Here is a 24,386-nt window from a genome sequence, read left to right as displayed (position 1 = left end):
ATTGGCACTCATATCACTTATTCTTATGTTTGTCTTCAAAACACAACTGAGAAATAAAAATGCAATATCATCAATACCACATTACGCCATGGTGTATCCCTGTTAAGCTTTATAGGTGTAAACGATACTTACAAATACAAAACTACATTTCATTCATGAAAGCATATGAAAAAAGCATAATTATGAAAATCTTGATTTTTCATAGTTTAAGCACATTACTGATTGTGGTACATACACCGCTAAAACACTATATAAATAAAGGCAGTTCTTAAAACATATACTTAATATATTAAATTATTTTCCAACTGGCAAGTTTTAAATCAACTTATAATATGATCAGTTTCGAGGTAAACTAGATTTAAAAAGACAGAAATTGTCACATTCGTATATATACTAGGCAAAAAAAGAAACGTTACATTGGTTTTTAATTTGAAAATATCACATATATTAATTTCAAATATTTTCATGATTAAAACTAGTAACCTGAATGATTTATCTATCAAATTTACTCATTTATAAAAACATCGGAAATGACGTGACGTCATTTTGTGTTTTCAAACAAATAACATTTTTTTATTAAAAATTTACCTTTATAGAGTTGGAATCAAGTCCTTTTTGTCATTTATTGTGTCGAACACGATTGTTGACAAAAGGTCGCATTAAAATATTGAAAAATTAACACGTAAAAAAATGCCTCATCTACGCCAAAATGAGAGAAAACGAGCTATTGGGCTGTTGGCAGCAGGAAAGACTCAAGTGCAGGTTGCAAATCATTTTAATGTCTCTAGAATGACTATTGCAAGGCTAAGGACTCGTCTTAGAGATACTGGCACAACAAATGATCGCCCCCGTAGTGGCAGGCCACGTGAAACGACGTTACGTCAAGACAGACACATCCGTATCATTCATCTCCGGAATCGATTTGTAAACGCGTCACAAACTGCACGACAAACCCACGGAAGACATAACAACAGAATATCTGCTTAAATAGTTCGTAACCAATTGCGTCAAGTTGGTCTAAGAGCTCGTCGTCCATTGAAGGGACCTATCCTTACGCAGCGTCACAGGATGGCGCCACTTCAAAGGACAGGGGTACGGATTCGATGGAATAGGCAAACATGGAGACAGGTTCTTTTTACCGATGAATCTAAATTCAACTTGAAATTTAGCTACGGCAGAGCCAGGGTCTCCCAGGGACGCAATGAACCATTTTCTGATGCGTGCGTGCAGGAAACAGATCTGTTTGGTATTGGCGGAATCATAGTTTTGGGCGGAAATACCAACCAGGAACGCACCGAGCTCAAAATCATCGTTCTTAACCTAAATGCAACAAGGTATAGGGACGAAATTCTGGCTCCAGCTGTTCTCCCGTTTCTCCGACGACATCGTTTTAACCACGTTTATCAGCAGGACAACACCCGTTGTCACGTGGCACACATTTCGATGACCCTTTTGGAGAATAAACATATTCGTGTGTTGCCTTGGACAGCCATGTCTCCAGATTTATCACCAATTGAACATCTTTGGGACGAACTTGGACGACGTATCAGAAATATCCAAAATCCACCGGAAACGCTAGCCCAGCTCCGAACAGCACTTTTCAGGAAATGGAACAACATCCCTCAATATTTTATTCGACGTCTTATCGATTTAATGCGACGGAAGTGTCAGGCGGTCATAAATGCAAGAGGTGGTCATACAAGGTATTGACATGTTAACCCGAATTATGTACTCGTCCTGTTAAAATTGTCCGAAAATGTGCACTATTGTTTTCAATAAAAAAACTTGTTATTGACATCTTCAAAACTATGTTAGCTAACTATTCCATTAAATTTTTGTTATCAATTTTTTGTTATAAAAAATTTAAATGATCTTATAAGCATGTAACGTTTCTGTGTTTGCCTAGTATATATGAGGCTTATGATTACATAATATTTGATGTTATTTCTTATCTTTTCCTTCGGTTATTTTTTTGGTGAAGAGGTCCCATATTCATTTGGTATTATTGAACTGTTTTTCTTTTCCTTTGCATGCCAAATTATCAAAACGCTAGCATTGTGTTTTATAAGTGCTTTCTTAAAATATTTTATTATATTTTTTTTGACAAGGCCCGTTTAAATTTTAAATTTAAATTGTATATATATGTTCAACCAGGTAAGTTGCAGTGTATACTACTGCGATAAACGCCATGTGATTACTTGTAATGAAAGTTTATCGAAATAATCGACAGTCTAGTCCTCATGACAAGGCAGTTTGTTATTTCGCTCTTGAACATAGTTTTTACAATCTTCCAACCTAAACAGGTATTATTAAAAATTATAAAATAGGGAAAATTATGTAGGCTGGTAATAGTGTATGTTGCATGGATTTATAATATGTTAACACAATGAAAAGACTATAGTGCCTCTTTTCATCGTTTGCGCTGCATGCAAATAATAAATATCTTGTACAAAATATCATTTTATTTGATTTTATTAAGAATGTGTATTCAGCTACTTTTTTCTTTCGTAATAAATTTAAAGTCAAAGGTCTGGTTTTATATTAGGAAAACTTTCACAATTCTCCAATGTTTCACGGATTAGGTTTCCTCTTTTTCCAATTCTTGCAAATGCGTTATGGAGATCTCTAATGGAATTGCCATTTTCTGTTCCTTTCCATTGGTATAACATGTTTTTACTTATATCTCGAAGAACGTTCGGGCTGTCATATTCGATATATTCGAGTTGTTCTATATCAAGTCCAAGTTCAAGACCTAGTTCCATCCATTTCTTTCCAATGCGCAAAGCCAATTTGTCTAGCATCTCATCACTAGGAGATAGATTCAAAATAGTATCAGGTAAATCTAAAATATTCCAAAATAAAACATGAAACCAAGTATAATTAAAATTCATACTGTTTTAATGCTATGGGCATGTAATTATTACTTTTCTTGAGACATTTTTGCTAAATTCCAAGTGCATGCATGACCAGTCGTATCTAAAATACATACACCATCTTGTTCACGCAATACAGACAAAAACCTGTAGATTTAATTCGCGATATTACGTTTCGTATATGCTCTCAGATCTAGTCATTGTTTAAACTCAGAATGAATTTGAATCAGGTACATTTTATTTCGAAATGTGCGTGTTTCATTATTGCTAACTTATCTCCTAGTGGCAGTTATGTCTTTGAAATCAAGATGAGCAACTATTAACAAATCAGTCATTTAGGGTGGTAAAGGGGACGGGATTGTAGTTACCATAAAAGGCACAGATCCACTATCATCTATGAATCGTGTATTCTATAACGAACAACCAACTCGTGCTGGTGTCTATCAAACTAATAATCATATGATGTTTAACTGGTGGAAAAAAATATTGGACTGTCTTCTTGCAGACTTGTGTGTTTATTCATATTTGGCTGACATTGTACATGAGCGTCTGCGGAAGAATGACGAAAAACTAGCATAATTCCTTAATCCTTGAACATGTTTATGTAACATGTTGTATATTTCAAGTGCAAAACGGATTCCGAGACTTTGCAACGGTTTAATGTCGGTCAGACGAAAACAAAAGCCACTATACCTCCACTTATCAAAGCAATTTTTAATTAAGAATAATTCATTCATGTCATGATCTATGCTCATTTTAACATGGGTTGGCATTATATTTGAAGATATTTTACACTGAGCGTTAGCGACACGAAGGAATTATTTCGATTATAATAGTAGAAATAAGGTATTTTTATAGGTCGAAGCGTACGAAAACACCGTACAAATGATTGGCTTCTCCCGTTTCCTCCCTGAGGAGACTGTGCATTACATTTTATAGTTGATAAGTTTAAAACTACGAGCAGGGTAAATATATGTTATTTTATAAAAATATATAATCAAAATGTATGCTAGCTGCATAAATGTATATATTTTAAAGAATAACGATGAAAATAACGTTAATATACACAGTAAGTTGGTGCGCATGTGTCAAACATATGTTGTGCTCATTAGAACACGGCTTTGTTTACAAAGCGTAACAACTTCAAGGACGTCATACTAGAATTAACTTTTTTGTAGTATGTTCATTTCTATTTATATATACTAACCTGTTGGTGGTATTTCTTGCCGAACTATCTGAAAAAGTAAAAGCGCCCTAATATTTGTTTTCAAATTGTATACATGTTCGAATTTGTTAATTAATCTATTCCTTACAGGTTGTTAAATGATTTTTTGTATTGAATTTGCTCTTTATGATTATGTTATACCTACTACGTTCAGGAGCACGGGTTGTTACATTCTTATATCACAGTTTCCATCTCGCACTTGCGCTTGGCCGAAGTTGTAACTAGAGATCATGCAGTAAATGCCACTGCAAACGGGGAATTGTCGGTGAATTGGTGTCTGGTAACTACATAATTCAATTAACGTTCATTTATGAAGACTTTCTTAATATAAAGGATTGTCTTTGAAAAAAAATGATTCTTCTTGAGTTAAACTTAGCCATAAAAGTAAATAACATGTACAATTTATTATATGAATTTTCTTTTAACTCCAAAGAAAATCCAACCTCAGCAATACTTTTTATCGTACAGATGTACCTTGTTACCAGTGATATTATTTGGAATGATGAACCGATTGAACATTGTTGCCTTGTTTTTAGTAAACTAAAATATGATACTGCATACCTCTAGCTGAGCATAATTCCAAACAAAATCATTAACATTATCTGAAGAATATACTATTTGTTTCATTATTGTATATGTATTTTTTCGTGTCTCTTTAGTGTCAATTAACGGGTATTCTCTCGAGTTGATTGATTTACAATTGCTTTAAAGTGGTGATTTACAAAACAAATATTGTTAGGTGTCAAACACCATTTAATTGTTAACAAAAGTATACCATGCACATTGTATGCTTGTTTAGTCCAGCTGTGGTTATGGCTTTCATAAAATCGCCGCATAGTTTGTTGTTATCGCTGCATGTCCGTAAACTGGCAAACTTGACCATTGATGAATTTCTTGAAAAATCTTGCTCTATCTCATCTAATCTAACATTTGATATACCAAGATGAATTGCAAGCTGACGTATTTCTTCGACAGTTAGATTGCTTGATAATCGTAACAATTCTGCATCTGTTAGGCATATGTTATATATTGTAGGTGAAATACCTATCAAAATAAATGCAAAAAGTATCTATTGAAAAAAAAATAAAAAAATATGATTTTGAGGACATGCAGAAGCATTCTACAACATATTAATGCTGAAGCTCAAAACTCTAGAAGGAGATAGCCGGACAAATAGAGATCTCTGTATGCTGCCCTGTAGCTGACATTTTGGGAAATTTTGATAAAAAAATTTAAACCTTCAAAACATGGATCCCAGTATTATGTTTTATACATCCTAAGCTGTAGCTCAAAAACTGTAGGAGAAGATAGCCTCAAATATTCATACATATATATTTTCATTTATACATCCGGACAGACGAAAGGACAGTTGGACGAACGGACAGACAGAAGTTTATTAGTAGGCTACTCGACAGTCAGTCTATTCGTGATCTCTTTGGTTTTATCGGATTCCAAGTTTCAATGTATCCAGGAGTTTTGTATTTTTGTGCATTTTTAAAAATGAGACTTATTTTGAGAAAAAAATACAATAGTTATATATACCTTGACAAGTTTCATTGCACTGCTGGACACTCTAAAAAAATAATACATATATATACATTTGTTTAAATCCCAGATACGGAACTGATAATCGTCAGTCCGAATCACCAATCAGATATACCTGAAGTATTTAATTTCAAATTGTATGCTACCGTTACTTACCACTGATATGTATTTTCAAAATAATTAAGGAAATCAATCTGGACAAGAGGTCGGAGGCAAATGATAAGATGCCATGTGTCCATAAGTTCCATACTGCTTGTAATAACATGTTGAAGACGTTTGTATTCAGTTGTTCAAATGCATTGTGAGAATTCGTGAAAATAGTACCTAGCTTTATATCGGTGTTCTTGTTTGCAAGTTTTTAGTTTTCAAGGTTATGTTTTGTGTAATGTTGTTCTCAACTTTAAGGTGAGTTTAGTTTCGCCTTGTGAGTTGAAATGTCTCTATGATATTATTTTTCTCTCTTCTAGTAGATATATTATGAAATGCAAAATCGAATAGTGGATTCATATATATATACATTGTAGTTGCTAACAGGTTTTCTCTGACCTGAAACATTCTTATAACATGATGTCTAGGTTTGACTAAACAGGTGTGAATAATTTTGATCAATAGTCGTTGCATATGTCATTTTTAAAACCTTTTAGGGTTGACGATGAAGAAAACTAAATCATGACCTCTTTCCGTCTTTAATATTCGTTTTCCAATCTTAAAGCAACTGTTTGATTATTAACATTTACATGATTAACGTGTTCACATTACTATAAAAAAAAACAAGTTGAACTTACTATGTCCGTAAACCAAATATTGAGCTCTGACTGTGGGGTTCTATATCCATGTGCTTTACATACCAATGGGAACGCAAGCTTTTCTATGTCATCGATATCTTTCAAGCACATTGGAGAGAGACAGCCCGATTTGACCTTCATCGTAAACGGAACATATCTACTTGGACTGTCTGTATAGGAATCAGAGTACACCTCCGAAATTCTTTGTAAATTTTCTTCCAAACATTGACGTACACTTGATGCCAAATCTCTAATTATAAGTTCCTTGCGCTGTTTGTGAATTAAGTAAATTTCTATCGAACTTTGATCTGCCTGAACAACTAAATCGTGATTTCTGTCGAGACTAACAACAACAAAAGCAGAAAAAAGTAGTTCAATATTATTGTATATTTTGACATTCCAAATACTTAAAACACATGATATGAACCTGTTTGTAATTGCTGGGGGCACGTATGATTTTTCGAAGACGAATGCGAAACTTATACACCTTTCGGATTTAATATAATTTTCCACAAAAGTGGTTGTGTTTGTTTGATATATTAGGCAAGGCACAAAGTAGAATTCAATATCTATCTTTCTGCCAGTTGTTTTGTCATACCGCTTTATTTCAGCAAGTATATCAAAGTAAACCAATAACTCACGAAAAAAGTCAGAATAACTTCCAAGCTGGTTGAATTTTTCGAAATCTATCATTTTCGTCAAATCAGACTTCCGTAGTCGGCCGTGTTTCATATCTGATGAAATAGGAAAGGCTGTAACAATACCTTTCAGAAGATCTATTATACAGGTAGGATTTATAACAATAAAGTTTCTTAGATAATGCGTATCTATGTATGTTAATTTCCCACAACTATTTTGAATATGAAGAAATCTATCTAGTTCCTCCTCTGAGAGTGGTGTGAATTCGTTTTCCTTGTTTATTATGTTTATATCTGTTCGGCTTAGAATGTATTGTCCTTCATCAACTAATATAGCTAGCATCATTTCAAGAAACAGAAACTGTTTTGGTACTTTTTGTTTCCATTGTGGATTGTCGACCAAAAGTTTGGATAAAAATGTGCGAAGCTCGTTGATGTCAGTGTCACTTTCGTCTAAGGAGTTCACAAAAAATAGCCTTTGTAAAATAAGATGAGACTTAATCTGTTTGTCTGTGAAGCATTCAATCAAGGAATGTGTGATACTTTCCTGTTTTCTTTGTACTTCGTCCTAAAAAGATAATGAATTTAAATTGTGTACCCTTATAAACTAACAGATGTTTATTAATTAAGGGTTGTGTAACGTTTACAAACACACACACATACATGTTTAAGGAGAATGCAATTAATGTGTCGATAAAAAATAATCTGCAAATTGCAACTGACAAAGTTGGCAAAAATAACTACAAGCAAAACAAAGAAAAATCCTAGAATAAATGTTGAATGATTTCTCTTAAATCAAATCCATAATATACATTGTGTACATAGTATATATAAACTGTATTGCCATTAAATGACACAATGAAGTTGTTTTTTGACAATCATGTGATCTTGTTAACACTCTAGGGTAGAACTGTTCTAGAACAGTTTATAACAGTTCTGTGACAGATTATTCTGACAGTTCTAAAAGGAGATTGAAGTGATCTCAACTTAAGAATAACTGTATACCGCCATCCTGGAATGTAAAGTAGCAATACACATTCGGTCACATGTGTTACCTAAATCTGTGTAACTCTATATTATAAAAAAGAAAAAAAAGAACGTTGCATTATTGAGATTGTTTTAACAAATACCAAATATTTAATTTTGCTCGAGTCTGTTTTCTGCACACTTACTGATTCCTTGAACTAATAAATACGTACAGGTCTGACTAAATCTTTGTGTGTAGCGACAAATACAATCTTCGGATACTCGTTTGTATCTGTAGAACTGTATGCAAGAATAGATGAAACCCAGTGTTTGATATTGTCTAAAAACATATGAAAGTATTACAATTCCATTTAAATGAGACATACATGCTCATAACATTTTAAGCACCTTTGTATACCTAAAATAAGGGAAAACAAATGTTTAAATAAAATATATGAAAAAATACCGAGACGTAACGGAATATAGGTCTTAAAGGGGCACAAGCTGCCAATATATGTTTACCGATTCTAATTAAATTATCGTATTTGATTTATAACAATGTTAAACATTTATCCAAACTATTAACAGTATAAATAAAACAATAACCAATACACAGGCATGAAAACACGTAGCTTCGTTTCGTGTGTTTTTGAATCTAGATGCCATCTTATTATTTATCCAGTTGACCTCTATAGTCATTCGATGACCATATAAGCGATGTAATCATAACAATAGATATAAATAGATTAAGCAAACACGTGCTGTTGAATTATTCTAGCTCTATTTAATTTCATATTGCAGATAAAAAATAAATGTTTATCATCGTTTTACCTGTATTATAATGTTTATTTGTTGATTAAATCAGGCAATCAAATGATTTAACTGTGTTTCACTTTCAATCATTGACATTCTATTCCTTTAAATAACTTTACACATACAATTTACGTGTTATCCATCTCAAGCTAAGGGGTTAAATTAAAGTTCACATGAATACGGATTAAATGAGGTCGAATTATTTACTTCAATTATTGTAGGTCTATTTAATTTCATATTGCAGATAAAAAATAAATGTTTATAATGTTTTTTTCGCTTATTTTGACAAAATTGAACCTTGGCTACTAAAAATTAAGTATTATTTCACTACTTGTGTTTCATTACTGATTGAGCCAAAACAATAATATATTAGTTGTTTCATACATTTCGTAGATAGTGACCCTTTAAACTTGTATCGATAACCAGTTTTATTTGCTAATTGAAAATTAAGCGGAATAAAATAATTTAAGACAGCAGAGAAGATAATTCTGTTTAATTGGTTATTACAAACCGACTTAAATAAAAGAGTAAGCTATTATTACTGTAAATGTACTAATGTCTCTAGTCTGGTCAAAGGGTCAGAGTGTCCTACTTAATTAAACGATAAATTGTTGAAATTAGATAACTTGTTTTCACGTGCAGAGAAATTTCTTTTATGTCCAATGCATGACCGGATATCATCTTTCTTATTGGTCAATGGCATTGTGGGTCAGCACGAGTTCACGTGTAAGTGCATTGTGGTCACTTCCTTTTATCATCAGTATTTGATGTGTTAACTTGTGATTCTTATCAAACAATTTGTTCAAAATTATATGTGGATTAATTTTGGACTGGAGTTATTTCATTTTAGCTATTTCAGGTAAAATCGAACTATACTTTTATATTCTATGCTTACATTTTGAACAAACGTAGAGTTATTTTTTTTAACCATCCTTTTATTCGGATAAAACTCACTATTTAGATGTATGCCAAACATGAGCAGTTGGTCAAATTCATTTCTTTGTCAAAGAGATATTGGGTCAATTTGATTTTCATGTGGGTGGCGACACTATGCGTTTGCGATCAAAATGTAATTATTTACCATTTATCTGATGATTAACCTGATTGTAATTTTACAAGTTACTTCATCCTTTACAGCATCATAATATTAGCAGAACGGATTGGGGGGGGGGGGGGGGGGATCCACTTTTTTAGCCTTAGAGTGGATTTCACATCCACTCTTTCAGCCAAAGAGTGGATTTGTGGCAGGTTTTTCTCCCCACCTTTGGTATTCTTTGTCATTTATTCAATTGACATGATATTAGTTGATGTAATTTCGTAGTAATTATGTATTATTATTTCATATTAAATATGAATTTTTATGTCAAATGTTTTATTTGCAAAATGTATTTTTTGCATTTTATGATTTTGAATAAATGACCTTTTTTCGTCAGTTTAGTTTTTATATCATATAGCAAATCAAGCTCAGACTCTGGCTTGTGTATACGTAGTATGTTATGGTATCTAGCTGTCTGTCTCAAAACCAGTTTTATTTGCTAATTGAAAATTAAGCGGAATAAAATAATTTAAGACAGCAAAGAAGATAATTCTGTTTAATTGGTTATTACAAACCGACTTAAATAAAAGAGTAAGCTATTATTACTGTAAATGTACTAATGTCTCTAGTCTGGTCAAAGGGTCAGAGTGTCCTACTTAATTAAACGATAAATTGTTGAAATTAGATAACTTGTTTTCACGTGCAGAGAAATTTCTTTTATGTCCAATGCATGACGGATATCATCTTTCTTATTGGTCAATGGCATTGCGGGTCAGCAAGAGTTCACGTGTAAGTGCATTGTGGTCACTTCCTTTTATCATCAGTATTTGATGTGTTAACTTGTGATTCTTATCAAACAATTTGTTCAAAATTCCCACCCACATACCGCCCTTTATTATATCTTTTGAAGTAGATATGTATGTATGTTTATTTACGGGGCAGGTTTTTTCCCCCACCTTTGCTATTCTTTGTCATTTATTCAATTGACATGATATTAGTTGATGTAATTTCGTAGTAATTATGTATTATTATTTCATATTAAATATGAATTTTTATGTCAAATGTTTTATTTGCAAAATGTATTTTTTGCATTTTATGATTTTGAATATATGACCTTTTTTCGTCAGTTTAGTTTTTATATCATATAGCAAATCAAGCTCAGACTCTGGCTTGTGTATACGTAGTATGTTATGGTATCTAGCTGTCTGTCTTAAATACATTTTGACAGGTAATATTCAAGCCGAATATTCGGATAAAAAAGGAGAAATTCTTTAACGGCTTTCCAGATTTTTTTTGTGTAAATCAGGAATATTGATCATGACTTTACCAAACGTTGATAATGTGTGTTACCATTTGCGGTTTGTTAACTAGAAAAAAAAGTGAAATTACAAAAATACTGAAATCCGAGGAAAATTCAAACGGAAAGTCCCTAATCAAATGGCAAAATCAAAAGCTCAAACACATCTGAAATAAGTCTTAGAGTGAGACATAACCTTACCAAGAACTGTTGATTCTTTTCCATCTCCCGTCAACCTATCACTTAAACTCTTGCTGCCATTGAATACCACTACATATGTCCCATGCGATGTAATAAATGCCTGGTGCGTTGTATAATACACAAATTGTCCTGCAAAATCTAGAATTGGTATGGGAATCACTTCTCGACTAAATGGAGGAGCATCTGATTTAAAGGTCCTAAGTTTTTCGTTAATTTTTGTAAGAAAGTCACTTTGAAAGAGGTTTATAAAAGCTGGATCTATACCAGGAAATCCAGGCATCAAATACGGAAACGCTGGATGTAATATCTGATTTGCATCAAATAAACATTGGTCTTCTTGAAGAAAATCCTGATTTGACTTTTTTGATTGCTTGCTTGCTTTAGCTTTGTGGACAGTTTCAAGACAAGCTAACACTTTCTGGTATACAGCCTTTGGAAAACTGTGAAGATCTGCAAAAGCCAGACGACGAATTGTAAAGGAGTTAACTAACTTTTAGTCAACCCTTTTCGGTCACATGTCTGTTTTATCTCATACTATAATTTTGAACTTACAGAAAAAAAACAGGGGTCTACACACATTTTCTTATTACATTGTCCGGGAAGCAACACTTAGTAGCAAAACATCTATGGTAGTGTTAAATTCCCTATTGACTGGAGGTAGAATTTTATTATTCATAATAACGTGTCAAAACTTTCATGGAATATGATTGGTTAACGCGAACAAATGGGAACTGTGTATATTTAGAATTATCTTGTTGTCAGTGGGTGTGTTTTATTTTAATCATACTGCACTTGTTCTATTTGAACAGTCAAAATGCGTTGACTGTTTATTCCATTTTCAAATACAGTCACAGACCCTTTATCAATTTTCCTTATACATATTAAAATAGTATAGCTGGATATATATTTCAATATTCATGACGACCGCTTCAACCTGTCCTTGTGTCCAATGTATGCAACGAAGCGTGGAGCGACTCAAACTTATTTCTTTTACAATTGCTGGAAAACATATTTCACTTGTTATTATCTATCGTTAAAATATGGAAAAAAAAAAAGAAGATGTGGTATGATTGCCAATGAGACAATTGTCAACAAGAGACCAAAATGACACAGACATTAACATATATAGATAACCGTACGGCCTTCAACAAATGAGCAAAGCCCATACCACATAGTCAGCTACAAAAGGTCCCGATAAGACAACGTAAAACAAGTCAAACGAGAAAACTAACGGCTTTATTTATATAAAAAAAATGAACGAAAAGCCTATAAATCATTATGTTATATTTCTATTGTTAGTATTTTAGTACATACTCAAACGATTTCGTTTCACGACTGATTGATTTAAACAAGGTAGTGTAAATTTCATTGTGCTGTATGTTTCCCCGCCAAATATGAGGCCTTTTGAAAGGTTTGTTTTTCACAATGTTTTTTTCTAGATTGCAGTATAAAGTCAATAACAGCATGAATTTTTAATTCTAAAGACTTGATTCCTGTTAAAATTCACCTGACACGAAATGTTGGTTGAATGGTTCATAATTATTAGTAAATCATCACTCAAAATGTTTCGTCCAAATTCCCAATACAATGCATTTATTTAGTGAAAATTCCATATTGTTTGTCTATAAGAATTTAAATAAATAATGCATGCGACCACTTCTTAAATTAGCTTCGCTTAAAACAAAAACGGTCAAAGTCTGTTCAAGTCCAAAAACAAAGATATCCATGACGCAAAATGAGTGCATGCACAAAAAAAACCACAAACAGCAAAGGAACATACCTGTTATTGCTGCTCTTCATTTAAAAGTCACAACAATGAAGTGTTCAACACAGAGCAAAAAAACTCTCACAGTACTGCAAGTATAAGACGGTCCTTAGCATCAGCTTGAGCGGAAATCTTTGCAAATATAATTTGTATAGACTTTATAAGATGTATCACCACCTTATCGGACCTAGTCGAAATACAACTTACTGAAAAGTACTACATATTTAAAACAAAACAGTACCTATGCACAGGTGTAAAGTAAACTTAATGCAATAAGCCTCCGTTGCAACAAATGCATACCTATCTAGGTAACAAAACAAAAGTTAAATATGTATACCAGTTTTCTTTTTTAAAAACATCTGTGTCTTCATTTCAAATAGTAACTTTCCAAAGTGGACATCTATACCATCAGTGCTTTGTCGTTCAGTTGGAATTTCTTCGCCAATAAGATTCATCACCAAACTTGTTTTACCTGCTTCATATGCTCCAACAACCAAAATCCTTCCGTCATATGATGGTACCGATTCATGTGTAGAAAAATCTAGAAAATTCCGGGATTGTTCACCTTCAAAGAAAAGTAAATACTAGATATGTATATAAAAAATCAATCAGTGCCCTTTTTAAAACATTTTGAATATGACTTTTAGAAATAAGAATGTGTTTTAAAAAAAATACAACAGCTTAATCTGTATCTAGCAGACAGTTTTAAATATACATGTATTTGGTAAATGCGGGAAAATGTCTTACGTTCATACGCGAAATCGACAAGATATGCACTGCTGCTTAAAGAAAATTTGTTAGGAGGAAAACGAGGTTTCATCGATCCACATATTACATTTATATTGAATGTTTTAGTTATTTATTAGTTTTGCCAGATTTTTTCGTCTACGGATATTCCCCAATTATCGTAAAATAAAAGATTGAAGATCAATCTTTCCCGTTTAAATTAGACCAAAGATCGATCTCAGTAAAGCTCGATCGTTTTTGCCAGTGTAAACGGGTCTAACTCTAATATGAATAGTAACTATATGAAAACTCACTTGACTTATTCCGTCTTCGTGCTGAAAGAAATTCAAATTACATAATTCTATTAAAATAAAGCATAAAAATTGAAAATTTAAAACAAAATATATCAATATCAGAAATTTATACATTTATATAAATACGTATCATATCGTCAAATTTAGTATTGATGTACATGTATTCATGTAGACCTGCCTGAAGTTTGTGTGTTTCTCCCAGAGCAGCAAACATAAATAAAATGGATGCAAGTGGTTGTGAATTTATTTGACACTCTGTCCATTCGCAGGAAGTCAGAAGTCCACATGCTTTTTTTTTATTTATATCTTGTAGTTTTTTGTTCGTTTGACCTACAATTGCTTTTTTATTTAAATATTTCTCCGATGAGTTGGATAACCTTCTATCCACTTCAATATTTGTACATGTAACTTTTGATCAGTAAAAATATAGAAAAATCTGCTATTACATATAGTAAAGTAATTAAAAAAACTGATTTCCTCCTTCTAAATTCATACATTGTAGTTCGCTTACTGCAGTGACGTCCTTTAGAACTGTTCTACAGTCCTGACTGATTTAGTCAGTTCTGCTGACAGTTCTACCTAGAACTGATTCTGACAGCTCTACCTAGAACTGATCCTGACAGTTCTACCTAGAACTGATTGTGACAGTTCTTGCTAGAACTAATCTAGGACAGGTTAGAACAGTTCTATGACAGATTATACTGACAGTTCTAATGAGAGGTTAGAAGTGATCTCTACTGTATGTATAGGCCTCTAGTACAATGTAGACACCTTTTGGCAATGTTTTTTTATTAAGTTTCTTGTAACGGCTTGTAAAAAAGTTTACTTTCATGAGTGTACTGCTCATTTTAACAAGGTCATGCACTATATTCGTCATATATATTCATACCGATCGTATTGAGTATGACATAATCATTATCATCTAAAGATGACAATTGGACCTATAAGACACACCAAAAAGGTAGTCAGTTTGATTTGAAGACGAAAATACGTTTCCTCTGAAGAAAATAATCCCCTTTTTACGATTAATTAATTGAATGGTTGATGGTTGCTGACTGTCCAGTGGCAAATATTTCATGTAAGTTCAGGACAAGTTGTACACCATTATATATATATTATACAACTTTTTTTCTGCAGTCGTTCAAAATATTACCTACCTTACAATATGTGTTTTAGATAATCTTGGGCCGAATTAGTTTATCTCAAATTTGATTATTTACAAACTTCAAATGGTATTTATTTTTCAGCATAATGTTTCCACTAAAATTTTCATTTTATTTAAATGTTTATTTTCCTTGTCAGGAAAGTACAATAAAAGTAATATTAAACAAAACGGGTACATTTATTATTAAAATGATTGTTTTGATACTGACGCGAGCTCATGGTCAAATACATAACAGTAACATTACAGCAAAGATAACATTATTATTTATATGTATAAAAACACGTAATATTTACTTAGATATAGGAAGATGTGGTGTGAGTGCCAATGAGACAACTCTCCATCCAAATAACAATTTAAAAATTAAACCATTATAGGTTAAAGTACGGCCTTCAACACGGAGCCTTGGCTCACACCGAACAACAAGCTATAAAGGGCCCCAAAATTACTAGTGTAAAACCATTCAAACGGGAAAACCAACGGTCTAATCTATATAAACTTAGTCTAGATTGTATCAATTAGACAGATAACGGTACGGGTATGTTTAATACATAAAAGTACCAACTGCAACTCATAACATAATATCATTTTCTGAAAATAATCTTCTTTCATTTTCGGATACTTTTCCTCGAAATCATTTGTATGTTTTATTCACGTTTTATTGAATACATTATCTTAAAAAAGAAGGAGAACATTAACCTTCTAGGAATGAGGGTAATAAGCAAGAAAGATGCAAGAGTGTGTAGCCTTCATCAATCCATATGTGGATAGACATGTTTATAAGAGGGGCGAAAGATAATATATAGAAATTAATACAGATGGGTCGATGACAAACTCAACCCTACAACACAACCCCCCTCCCCCCACCGCTACCCCACTCCCACCCCCAAAAAATAGGAAGCAAAATCAAGATAAAAAAAAAAAAAAAAAATTGCCTCCTTTCGGCCTTTTTTGTAATATCTTATGAAAGTGTATGCAGGGATCTGAAGTTTCTCGATAAAGAAAAGTCAGTAATGACGATAACACTGATGTTTGTATATACAAAAGAGATATAAAAGATTATAAAGGGACTCATTAGTCTTGAATAAATTGAAAACGCATTGGCTAAAAAAACGAACAGACACACATAGAATCATATTCAAAACAGTGTGGTCCTGGTCATTGATTGACGACCTAAATTATCCCATTGACTGGGACAGATTAGGTGAACGTTTGTCTGTAACAACCATTGCTGACTTTTTACTTATCATAGAATTTAAACTGTGGGGTCACCAAAGGTTCTTAACGCCTTTAATAATAAAATTATTCAAAAAATTACTCAGGAATAACCTTTATGTTTTGATTTATATTGTTGATATAAATCAACACATCGTATTATTCCGGATTCGTTTTTCAAATTGCTTTATTTAGGTGTTGAAAACCTTTGGTGACCCCACAGATTCAGTGTCTTTAACAAGTACATAGTGAGCAGTGATTGTTACCGACAAACGTTCAACTTATCTGTCCCAGTGATCAATGGGATAATTTAGGTCGTCAATCAATGGCCAGGACCACACTGTTTTGAATATGATTCTACGTACATTTGTACCATTACACACACAATACAACATAGAAAACTACAGACTGAGCAACACCCACCTTACAATAACTGATAGTGGTCACAGTTGCTCCGGAAGGGTAAATCGGATAATACTACACATGGGAAACCGTCGTGTGGCTCATTTTTTTACACACTCGGTTAGAATAGTAAAAAATCTATAATAAAAAAAGCAATTCGGTATGCCACTTTCGTGAAAAGGGATTGTTTTTACGACATTAGGAACGTATCAGCTACCATCTGTTAAACGAATATTCCTTACATATAATTAACGGTTATTAACGGTTTATCAACAAGTGATGGCGTCCGTAAAATTTTGCGATGAAGATTTTCTTCTATTAATGTTAAAATAAAAGTGATAAAAAAAGTAATGTGACTCTTGCAATATTCTTCTAGTTTCTAGTGATCCTTCAATCTCAGGAATCAAATGTGAAACGGAGCAAAAAGTATAGCTCCCCCATGAAATGAATGGTCGTTGTCATAGTTTTCCCCAACTAGTTATATTTATGAATATTTTATTGTGTACATATTTGTAATTGTATGTGGTGAGACTTTAATAAAATATTGAATCTAAATCTATCTCCAGGTAATGCTATATACGCAATTGATTTTGGATAATTATTTTACACGTCGTTAATCTGTTTTAATCAACCTAATAATTGTGTATCAATTAGTGGCGCCTTTAGGCTTTAGAGATGATGTTAAAAAGAGCAAATATGTAAAATTCAGTCAATTCCATGGGTAGGGGACAATTAACACACACACAAACACACCCTTAAAAACAGTTTTGGGTAACTACTATAGGTATACAGTATATAGTATTAATGTCCACGAGACTACAGCCAATCTACAAATAGATGATCACCAACACCAATGCAAACACACGTTTAAAATGAAGGATATAATATATACATAGTTCAAACAGTATAAACTGGTAACAAAAGAAAACTAAAACTTAAAAGAATCACTCGTGGAAAAAACGGGCAACTTGGGTGTTTGAAAATTAAACCGTCTCTGTCTCTTACTTAACTGTATATAATCAGACCAACGCGAAGATTTAGAAAGCAAACTTGGAATGTGTCTGCTGGCTATAGGGACTTGGGTGTGCCTCACTCATAAACCCTTTAATGTGCTCTAATTATCTATATATAGATCAATTAATAATAAACGCCCCAGTGGCAAATATTTCATGAATGTTAAAAAGTACTTTTACGTAGGCCTAGGTTAGTCAAATAATCAGGGCCTCTCAGTTATACGTATAGCAAGATTAAATTTGAAAATTAATACAAATAGAATGTGTGCGATGACACGTAACACAGCTAATCAAATACACAAAAACAATACTTAGAAGTGAACAACTAATTAATAATGGAATACTCTACCTTTACGTCGTCGAGAGCTCATCTTTTACTGGAAAGATCCGACATACACTATGCAATTGATGTCCACCATTTTTAATCAATACAAATGTTATAAACCGTACTACGTGTAATGTATTGCATGTTATCTTAAAAACATTCGATTTTATCTTTGGTATGCATATTTACTGTACATGTATAAAATATGTTACATTTATAATCACCTAAATATAGTAGTAATAAAATGTGTGTGCAAGCCCACTATAATCTCATTTTTGTGTTGCTTCTTGATAACAACTTCATTCAAACGAACATAGATAAAAAATATAAATGTAACAAACGGTTATGTAATATACAGATAAGAAACAGATGAAAAGGGGTGAATATTTCTTTACAGTCAGTCATGACATTGTCCGTAATCTGACACTCTTTTAAGTCCGACACATTGTCAGTCTGGTATACTAATAGCAGTCCTCATATTTCAGACCAAACCCATCCTAATTCGACATCATATAAATCCAACTATCTTATCTTCAACTTCAAAATCACCAAATATGTAAAATGTATTGATTCAATGTGTAGTGTACAATGTGATGGTATTCTGATGACAATTCAACAAAACAGGACCTTGTATAGACAAGAAATGTGAATCAGCAAGCGCTAAATTAAAAACCCATCTTTTATCTCCATAAAAACACACACACACAAAACAGAAGGAAAAACACTTTTTCGAAAATAAGTAGAGTACTTTAAGTTTTCTCATGGAAATTGTCAGAAAATCCTCCTCGTCGGTTTACAATTGAATACCACCGAAAACCTTGTCTGTAATCTCTAATATTTATGATTATCTGATTTAGATATTAAAAAAAATCCGCCATTACATTTTAGTGAGTAGAAAGAGTAATGTACTTGATGGTAAGAGTTTAGGCTTAATTTTAACCACAGTAGACGGCACTGGGAGATTGAAACCATTCAGTGTGGGGTTTTAGGCACAATAAAATTAAGAATGGAAATGAGGCATTTGTAAAAAAGACAACAACCCGACCAGAGAACAGACAACAGCCGAAGGCCACCAGTGCAGCGATAAACTTCCGCACCCAGACGCATGCTTCAGTTGGCCTCTAAACAAAATTGTATACTACATGAAATTCAGTAATAAAGGACCTTATAGTAAACTCCGAAATATACACAAGAAACTTAAATTAAAAATCATACAATACTAACAATGGTCAAAGGTTCCTGACTTAGGACATGTGCAAAAATACGGCGGAGTTAATCATGTTTTTGAGATCTTAACCCTAAAAGTTCTCCTAAACCTCTAGCCAATGTAGAAAAAAAAACCACAACAATATGTAGGAGAGAGATTTTCTTGATAAAATTGATTGAGAATGTAAATGGGGAATGTGTCAAAGCGACAACAACCAGACCATAGAGTAGACAACAGCCGGAGGCCACTATGGTTCGTCAATTTAGCGAAAAAATCTATTTATCAAACTCATCGAATCTCAGTTTATTTGTTTCACTGGAAAGTATTTTTACTAAACAATATTTATCTTTGATATAAAATTGGATTTAGTATATAATTTACGTATTGAGTAATCATATTACTCATACATGTACATATTCATAGTGGTTGAAATTGAACTTGTTTTGATTGGATCTTAGTTATTGGCGGTAAAGTTGAATTTATTCCTCACTTTGATGTGTTTTGTACATGTATCATACAATGTAGATGATGACCTTATTTGACCTTCAAGGTCAAATAAAAATGAAGATCAAATATATAATTCTATATGTCAGCCAAAAACAAAACATTTTCTTTCTTGCCATGTCGATATGAAAATGAAGAGATGTGCAATGGTTGCTTAAGAGACAACTATCCACCGTAGTTGAAATGAAGTGGTAATAAGCAATTTAAAAGCCCCTGCACGGGCAATTCCTTTGCAGTGCAGCTAAGGTGTTTTTTTTCTGGGGCTTATTTCCCGCCCCCTTATATATTGATGTTGCTGTTTAGACGTATCTAAAAATGGTTCAGAACCAAACCCCTAAACAATATTTAATCTTAACTGCTCTTTCTAGTTCATCGTGGGGACAAGTGCTGTCCCCTACATACAATTAATGGTACATAAATAGCTTGACATAGTTTCATATTTCTACCTCTAAATCATACATGTATATATATGTATATTTTCAGTCAGCCTTACAGCACCTTTGGGTGTATACCATTATATGTTTTGCTGGGTTTCGTGCTCCTTATATACAATGTTAAGAGACCCACTATAAACCTTATACTCTGAAAAATATACCAAAACACGACCAATTATGTTAAACATATGTTATGTCCCTCATGCCCTAACCTCTTGTTTCATAAAATGTTAAATATATTTAAAACAGTGCATATTTCCAAGCATGAATCACATATTCATACTTACAATGACATTTTTTTTGTATTAAGAGTGACTTCTACAGGGGATACATTAGTTTTCATTCACCAAAAACAGTTCTACCGAGTTGAACTGGAAAAACAAAATCTTCGCAGAAATGACTTCATGCAGAAACTTTATGTGACGTATACAAATTTTATGACGTCAGACACTCAAGTCAATCCATGTGTTCGTAGATAGATGTTTTTGTGTTCTGTTAAATTGTCCCTTTTAAAATTGTTATGCGATGATGACTGATGTACCCATATTTTGACTATTTTATTAATTTTGACTGTTTATTTAACGCATCATGTAAATATAACGGAATTTGATGAGACTGTTATTAAAGAGAGAGGGTTAGCGCTATAGAACCAGGTTTAATCCACCATTTTCTACATTTGAATATGCCTGTACCAAGTCAGGAATATGACAGTTCTTGTCTATTCGTTTTTGATGCGTTTTGTTATTTGATTTTGTCATGTGATTATGGACTTTCCGTATTGATTTTCCTCTGAGTTCAGTATTTTTGTGATTTTACTTTTTGAAATACTGCAAATGCAGCTCGTGTTGCGACCTATTGGTGTACATTTTTGTTTGGATAATTTCCGAGATGAAGTGTTATATACTTGACATATACCTAATAGCTGTTCTTGTTGTCTCCCTCAACATCACATTACGACCGATGATAAATATATGCTACATCGGTTTGGATTGTATACGTTCTAGCACAATTATCTAATTTATTAAAATTTGTGCAGTAGCTTTCTCTAGATAACCTGTCAAGGCTGAACATTAGCTCTATTTAAATATTTAATTTTAGAAGGTGGGGGTAAAATGTTTTAACCAAAAGAATAGTCGTCATCAAATTATATCAGAAACTTATTTTGAAACTTACATGTAACCTTAGAGAAAAAAATAATATTGGTTGACAATTCTAATAAAACGGAAACAATTAATGAAGCAGATGTATTACATAACTCAATGAAGTATTTCTGTCAAATATTAAATATATTTAACTCAAGATCAGTTGAGGACATTATGTTATAGATAATGCATATTTTAAGGGCTTTTCTTGTCGTAGAACACATCGAGGGGTGTCAGGATTGATTAAATGAAAGACAAACAGGAGGCAGATCTCTAGATCTCTTTGAGCAAACATAACAACCCGAGGTGTGTTCTGCGAAGATTTTACAGATATATTTTTTTCAGTTAAAACATTTGAGGTACACAGTTTGTAAAATGAAACAAAACTTGAAAAGATGATGTTCTCGAGAATTTAATTATTCGAAACTGGTTAGAAATGAAATGAATCCACAAGACACATGCGAAAAGTCACTGCTTGAATAGGCCGAGTTGCCCTTCATACAACTTTGACACGTAGTCCCACAGCCCACTGATACATGTATAATTAAAACCATAATAAAAATATCATATAGTTCACTATTTAAGAAATAACATAAATAATACTTTTAGCCCATGATTATAGATTTTTTTAAACACAGTAATATATATATAGCGTAACTACATAAAAATAACAGGAACAGTTTCATAAACAACCGACTACAAGTGACCAAACAAATAATTTTTAAACATTTCGTCTTTTTCTATTTAGTTCTTTGAGTCTCTTTTGCTTATTTTCACTTATCTACGCATGACATAACACCTTAACTTTATATTATGTTGTAATATATAAATGTGTGTCTTGTGCATCAATATGAAAATATAGGGTAAACGTCAATGAAACAGCAACCTGACAACATCAATAACCAAAAGATATGAGCTTGGTTTGAATGTAAGCCATATATTTGCAAGTTTGTTTTTTCATTCAGCGAGACATACACTCAACGACAAAAATGTTTTTAAACGAACTATGCACTCGGCTACTGTTTTATTTCTTAAACTCTTTTGAATACCTCTTGCGATATTCAATTTGATATATAAAAAACAAAACTATCTATCAAAACGAAAACTGGATCAAGTGAGAAAGCAGCTTCTTTCATAAGTACTATTTATTGCGTCATTGCTGATTTCAGAGTTCGAAGCTTGGTTCGACTCCAAAAGTATATGTTTGACAGTTTTCCTGCTGAATGACAACAATTTTCTCCAGGTGCTTTAGCTTTCTTCGCCAAAACATAGGAAATAATGATAAAAGTGGTGTTGAAGACCAATAATGAATTATAGATCAATCATTGTATATCTCAGCCATTACACACACATATATTATTCTTGTAGAACTAGGATCTATGCATTTGATATTGAATTTGACAAACGCTATTTCCAACATCCTATAATCATGATGAATCCGGATATGACTGTAATATGTGCACCTGGACATAAATCTTAATCTTTGTAACAGAACATACCTAGGAGAATGAGTAAACGTTAAAGTAACTAAATGCTTTTAGCTTTAAAATTTATAAACCATTCTATGGGAAAGATAAGTACTTAGCAGACATCCTAAGTATTTAGCAGATATGTTAAATTGCATGGCCAATGCATATTTATAAAAGGGACCTATCTTTAAAGGTTGATGTGTCCATCATATTACATATGTGGCAACTTATATGTAAAAGCCTTATGCTAAGTTTAAGTTTATCGGACTACTATCACAAAGGTTCCAGGTTAGATTCCCGTTCGGGATGACAATTTCAAGAACTCAATGTTCGGGTCTCCCTTGACACCATTAGCGAGTATGGTCTTGAGGAAACTATGATAGTCCGTCGGAAGGGGACGATAAATGGCTGACCCGTGTTAAGAGAGAGTCACACCTCTTGCACGTTAAAGACACCCTTGTAGATTTCGAAAAAAGAGTAGGCGAATGCCGCTACAAGGCATCACTCGCATCCGCAAAGTGGAAAGGGATTAATATGAGTTGCAAAACCTGTTTCCCAATCCACTAGAAATAAATATGTTTAAACTTAGTTTATCTTTTATAATTTATGAAGTTTCGTTATTAACTTAAAGTCGAAACCTTATAATGAAAAATATCTTTTTTGGAATAGACAAGGGTATTTTCTATTTAGGACAATTGCAAAATTTCTGAGAACAACTCGAGAATTTAATTATTCTGAACTGGTTAGAAGCCATAAGACATACGCGAAAAGGCTTAATTAGTCATCAGCTGTCTAATAAGTAATTTTAATTACTTTCATATATGAAAATCCTCGGGGGAAAAATGCATGATCTACGTCCCTTCCAAAACACCTGAGGTCATCCCAGGATTTATTGGGTTTCGTGTTGCTAAGTTTTTAGCATCTTATGTTGTGTTATATAGAGTTATGTTTGTCTTGTCGTCGACTTTCGTTTTTCGCTATGGCTGTGTCGTTTTGTTTTCGACCTTTGAGTTTAATTGTTCCTTTGGTATCTTTGTTTTCTCTTTTAAAATTATCCACCTCCTTGCAAAAGTACAGATGCGTAATGTACATGGAGGATTTGTGTTCATTTAAGAATAAATAGTGACAATATATGTTTACGGAAGCAAAATTACGAGAGTCAGATATGCACACACCTGAAAGGAATCGTGCAGCAGTCATGTATACTCATGTATGACCGAGTATAGATCGAAGAGTGGTTCAGTGTGGTCGCGTAGAGATCGGGTACTGGTCGAGTTGGTCGCAGTGATCATAAAGCGATCGGACATTAGTCGAGTTAATCTGGAGCAT

At 32.9% G+C, this 24,386-nt stretch overlaps 2 protein-coding genes across 2 annotated transcripts; both read right to left on the bottom strand.

Moving 5' to 3' along the window:
- Positions 1-2,508: 2,508 nt before the first annotated feature.
- On the bottom strand, positions 2,509-7,628 carry LOC134696758 (uncharacterized). The gene is made up of 5 exons (XM_063558693.1): positions 6,429-7,628; positions 5,641-5,671; positions 4,874-5,142; positions 4,081-4,108; positions 2,509-2,842 (listed from the first exon to the last, which is right to left on the bottom strand). The coding sequence occupies exons 1-5, from the start codon at positions 7,410-7,412 to the stop codon at positions 2,523-2,525; spliced, it is 1,632 nt and encodes a 543-aa protein (XP_063414763.1). The 5' UTR covers positions 7,413-7,628; the 3' UTR covers positions 2,509-2,522.
- Positions 7,629-8,250: 622 nt separating this feature from the next.
- On the bottom strand, positions 8,251-18,450 carry LOC134697925 (uncharacterized). Its single transcript, XM_063560211.1, has 5 exons — positions 18,326-18,450; positions 14,185-14,205; positions 13,482-13,709; positions 11,380-11,829; positions 8,251-8,372 (listed from the first exon to the last, which is right to left on the bottom strand). Exons 1-5 carry the CDS (start codon positions 18,345-18,347, stop codon positions 8,251-8,253), a joined length of 843 nt encoding a protein of 280 aa, XP_063416281.1. The 5' UTR covers positions 18,348-18,450.
- Between the last annotated feature and the right edge of the window lie 5,936 nt (positions 18,451-24,386).

Source organism: Mytilus trossulus, chromosome 14, assembly GCF_036588685.1.
Source record: "Mytilus trossulus isolate FHL-02 chromosome 14, PNRI_Mtr1.1.1.hap1, whole genome shotgun sequence".
Classification (NCBI taxonomy): Eukaryota; Metazoa; Mollusca; class Bivalvia; order Mytilida; family Mytilidae; genus Mytilus; species Mytilus trossulus.
The sequence above is the reverse complement of the archived record's forward strand: the minus strand, read 5'-3'. Positions and strand labels throughout refer to the sequence as shown.

Bases quoted from the DNA above. Each gene is read 5' to 3' on its own strand.
- LOC134696758 (XM_063558693.1), bottom strand. From the start codon at position 7,412: ATGATGCTAGCTATATTAGTTGATGAAGGACAATACATTCTAAGCCGA. The intron at 5,672-6,428 runs GTAAGTTCAACT...TTATTTTTTTAG, and splicing joins ATATTTGGTTTACGGACATA to AGTGTCCAGCAGTGCAATGA. The intron at 4,109-4,873 runs GTATACTTTTGT...TTACTTTTTCAG, and splicing joins ACAAGCATACAATGTGCATG to ATAGTTCGGCAAGAAATACC.
- LOC134697925 (XM_063560211.1), bottom strand. From the start codon at position 18,347: ATGAGCTCTCGACGACGTAAAG. The intron at 14,206-18,325 runs GTAGAGTATTCC...AATTTCTTTCAG, and splicing joins GAGCTCTCGACGACGTAAAG to CACGAAGACGGAATAAGTCA. The intron at 8,373-11,379 runs GTAAGGTTATGT...ATATGTTTTTAG, and splicing joins AAAAGAATCAACAGTTCTTG to ACAATATCAAACACTGGGTT.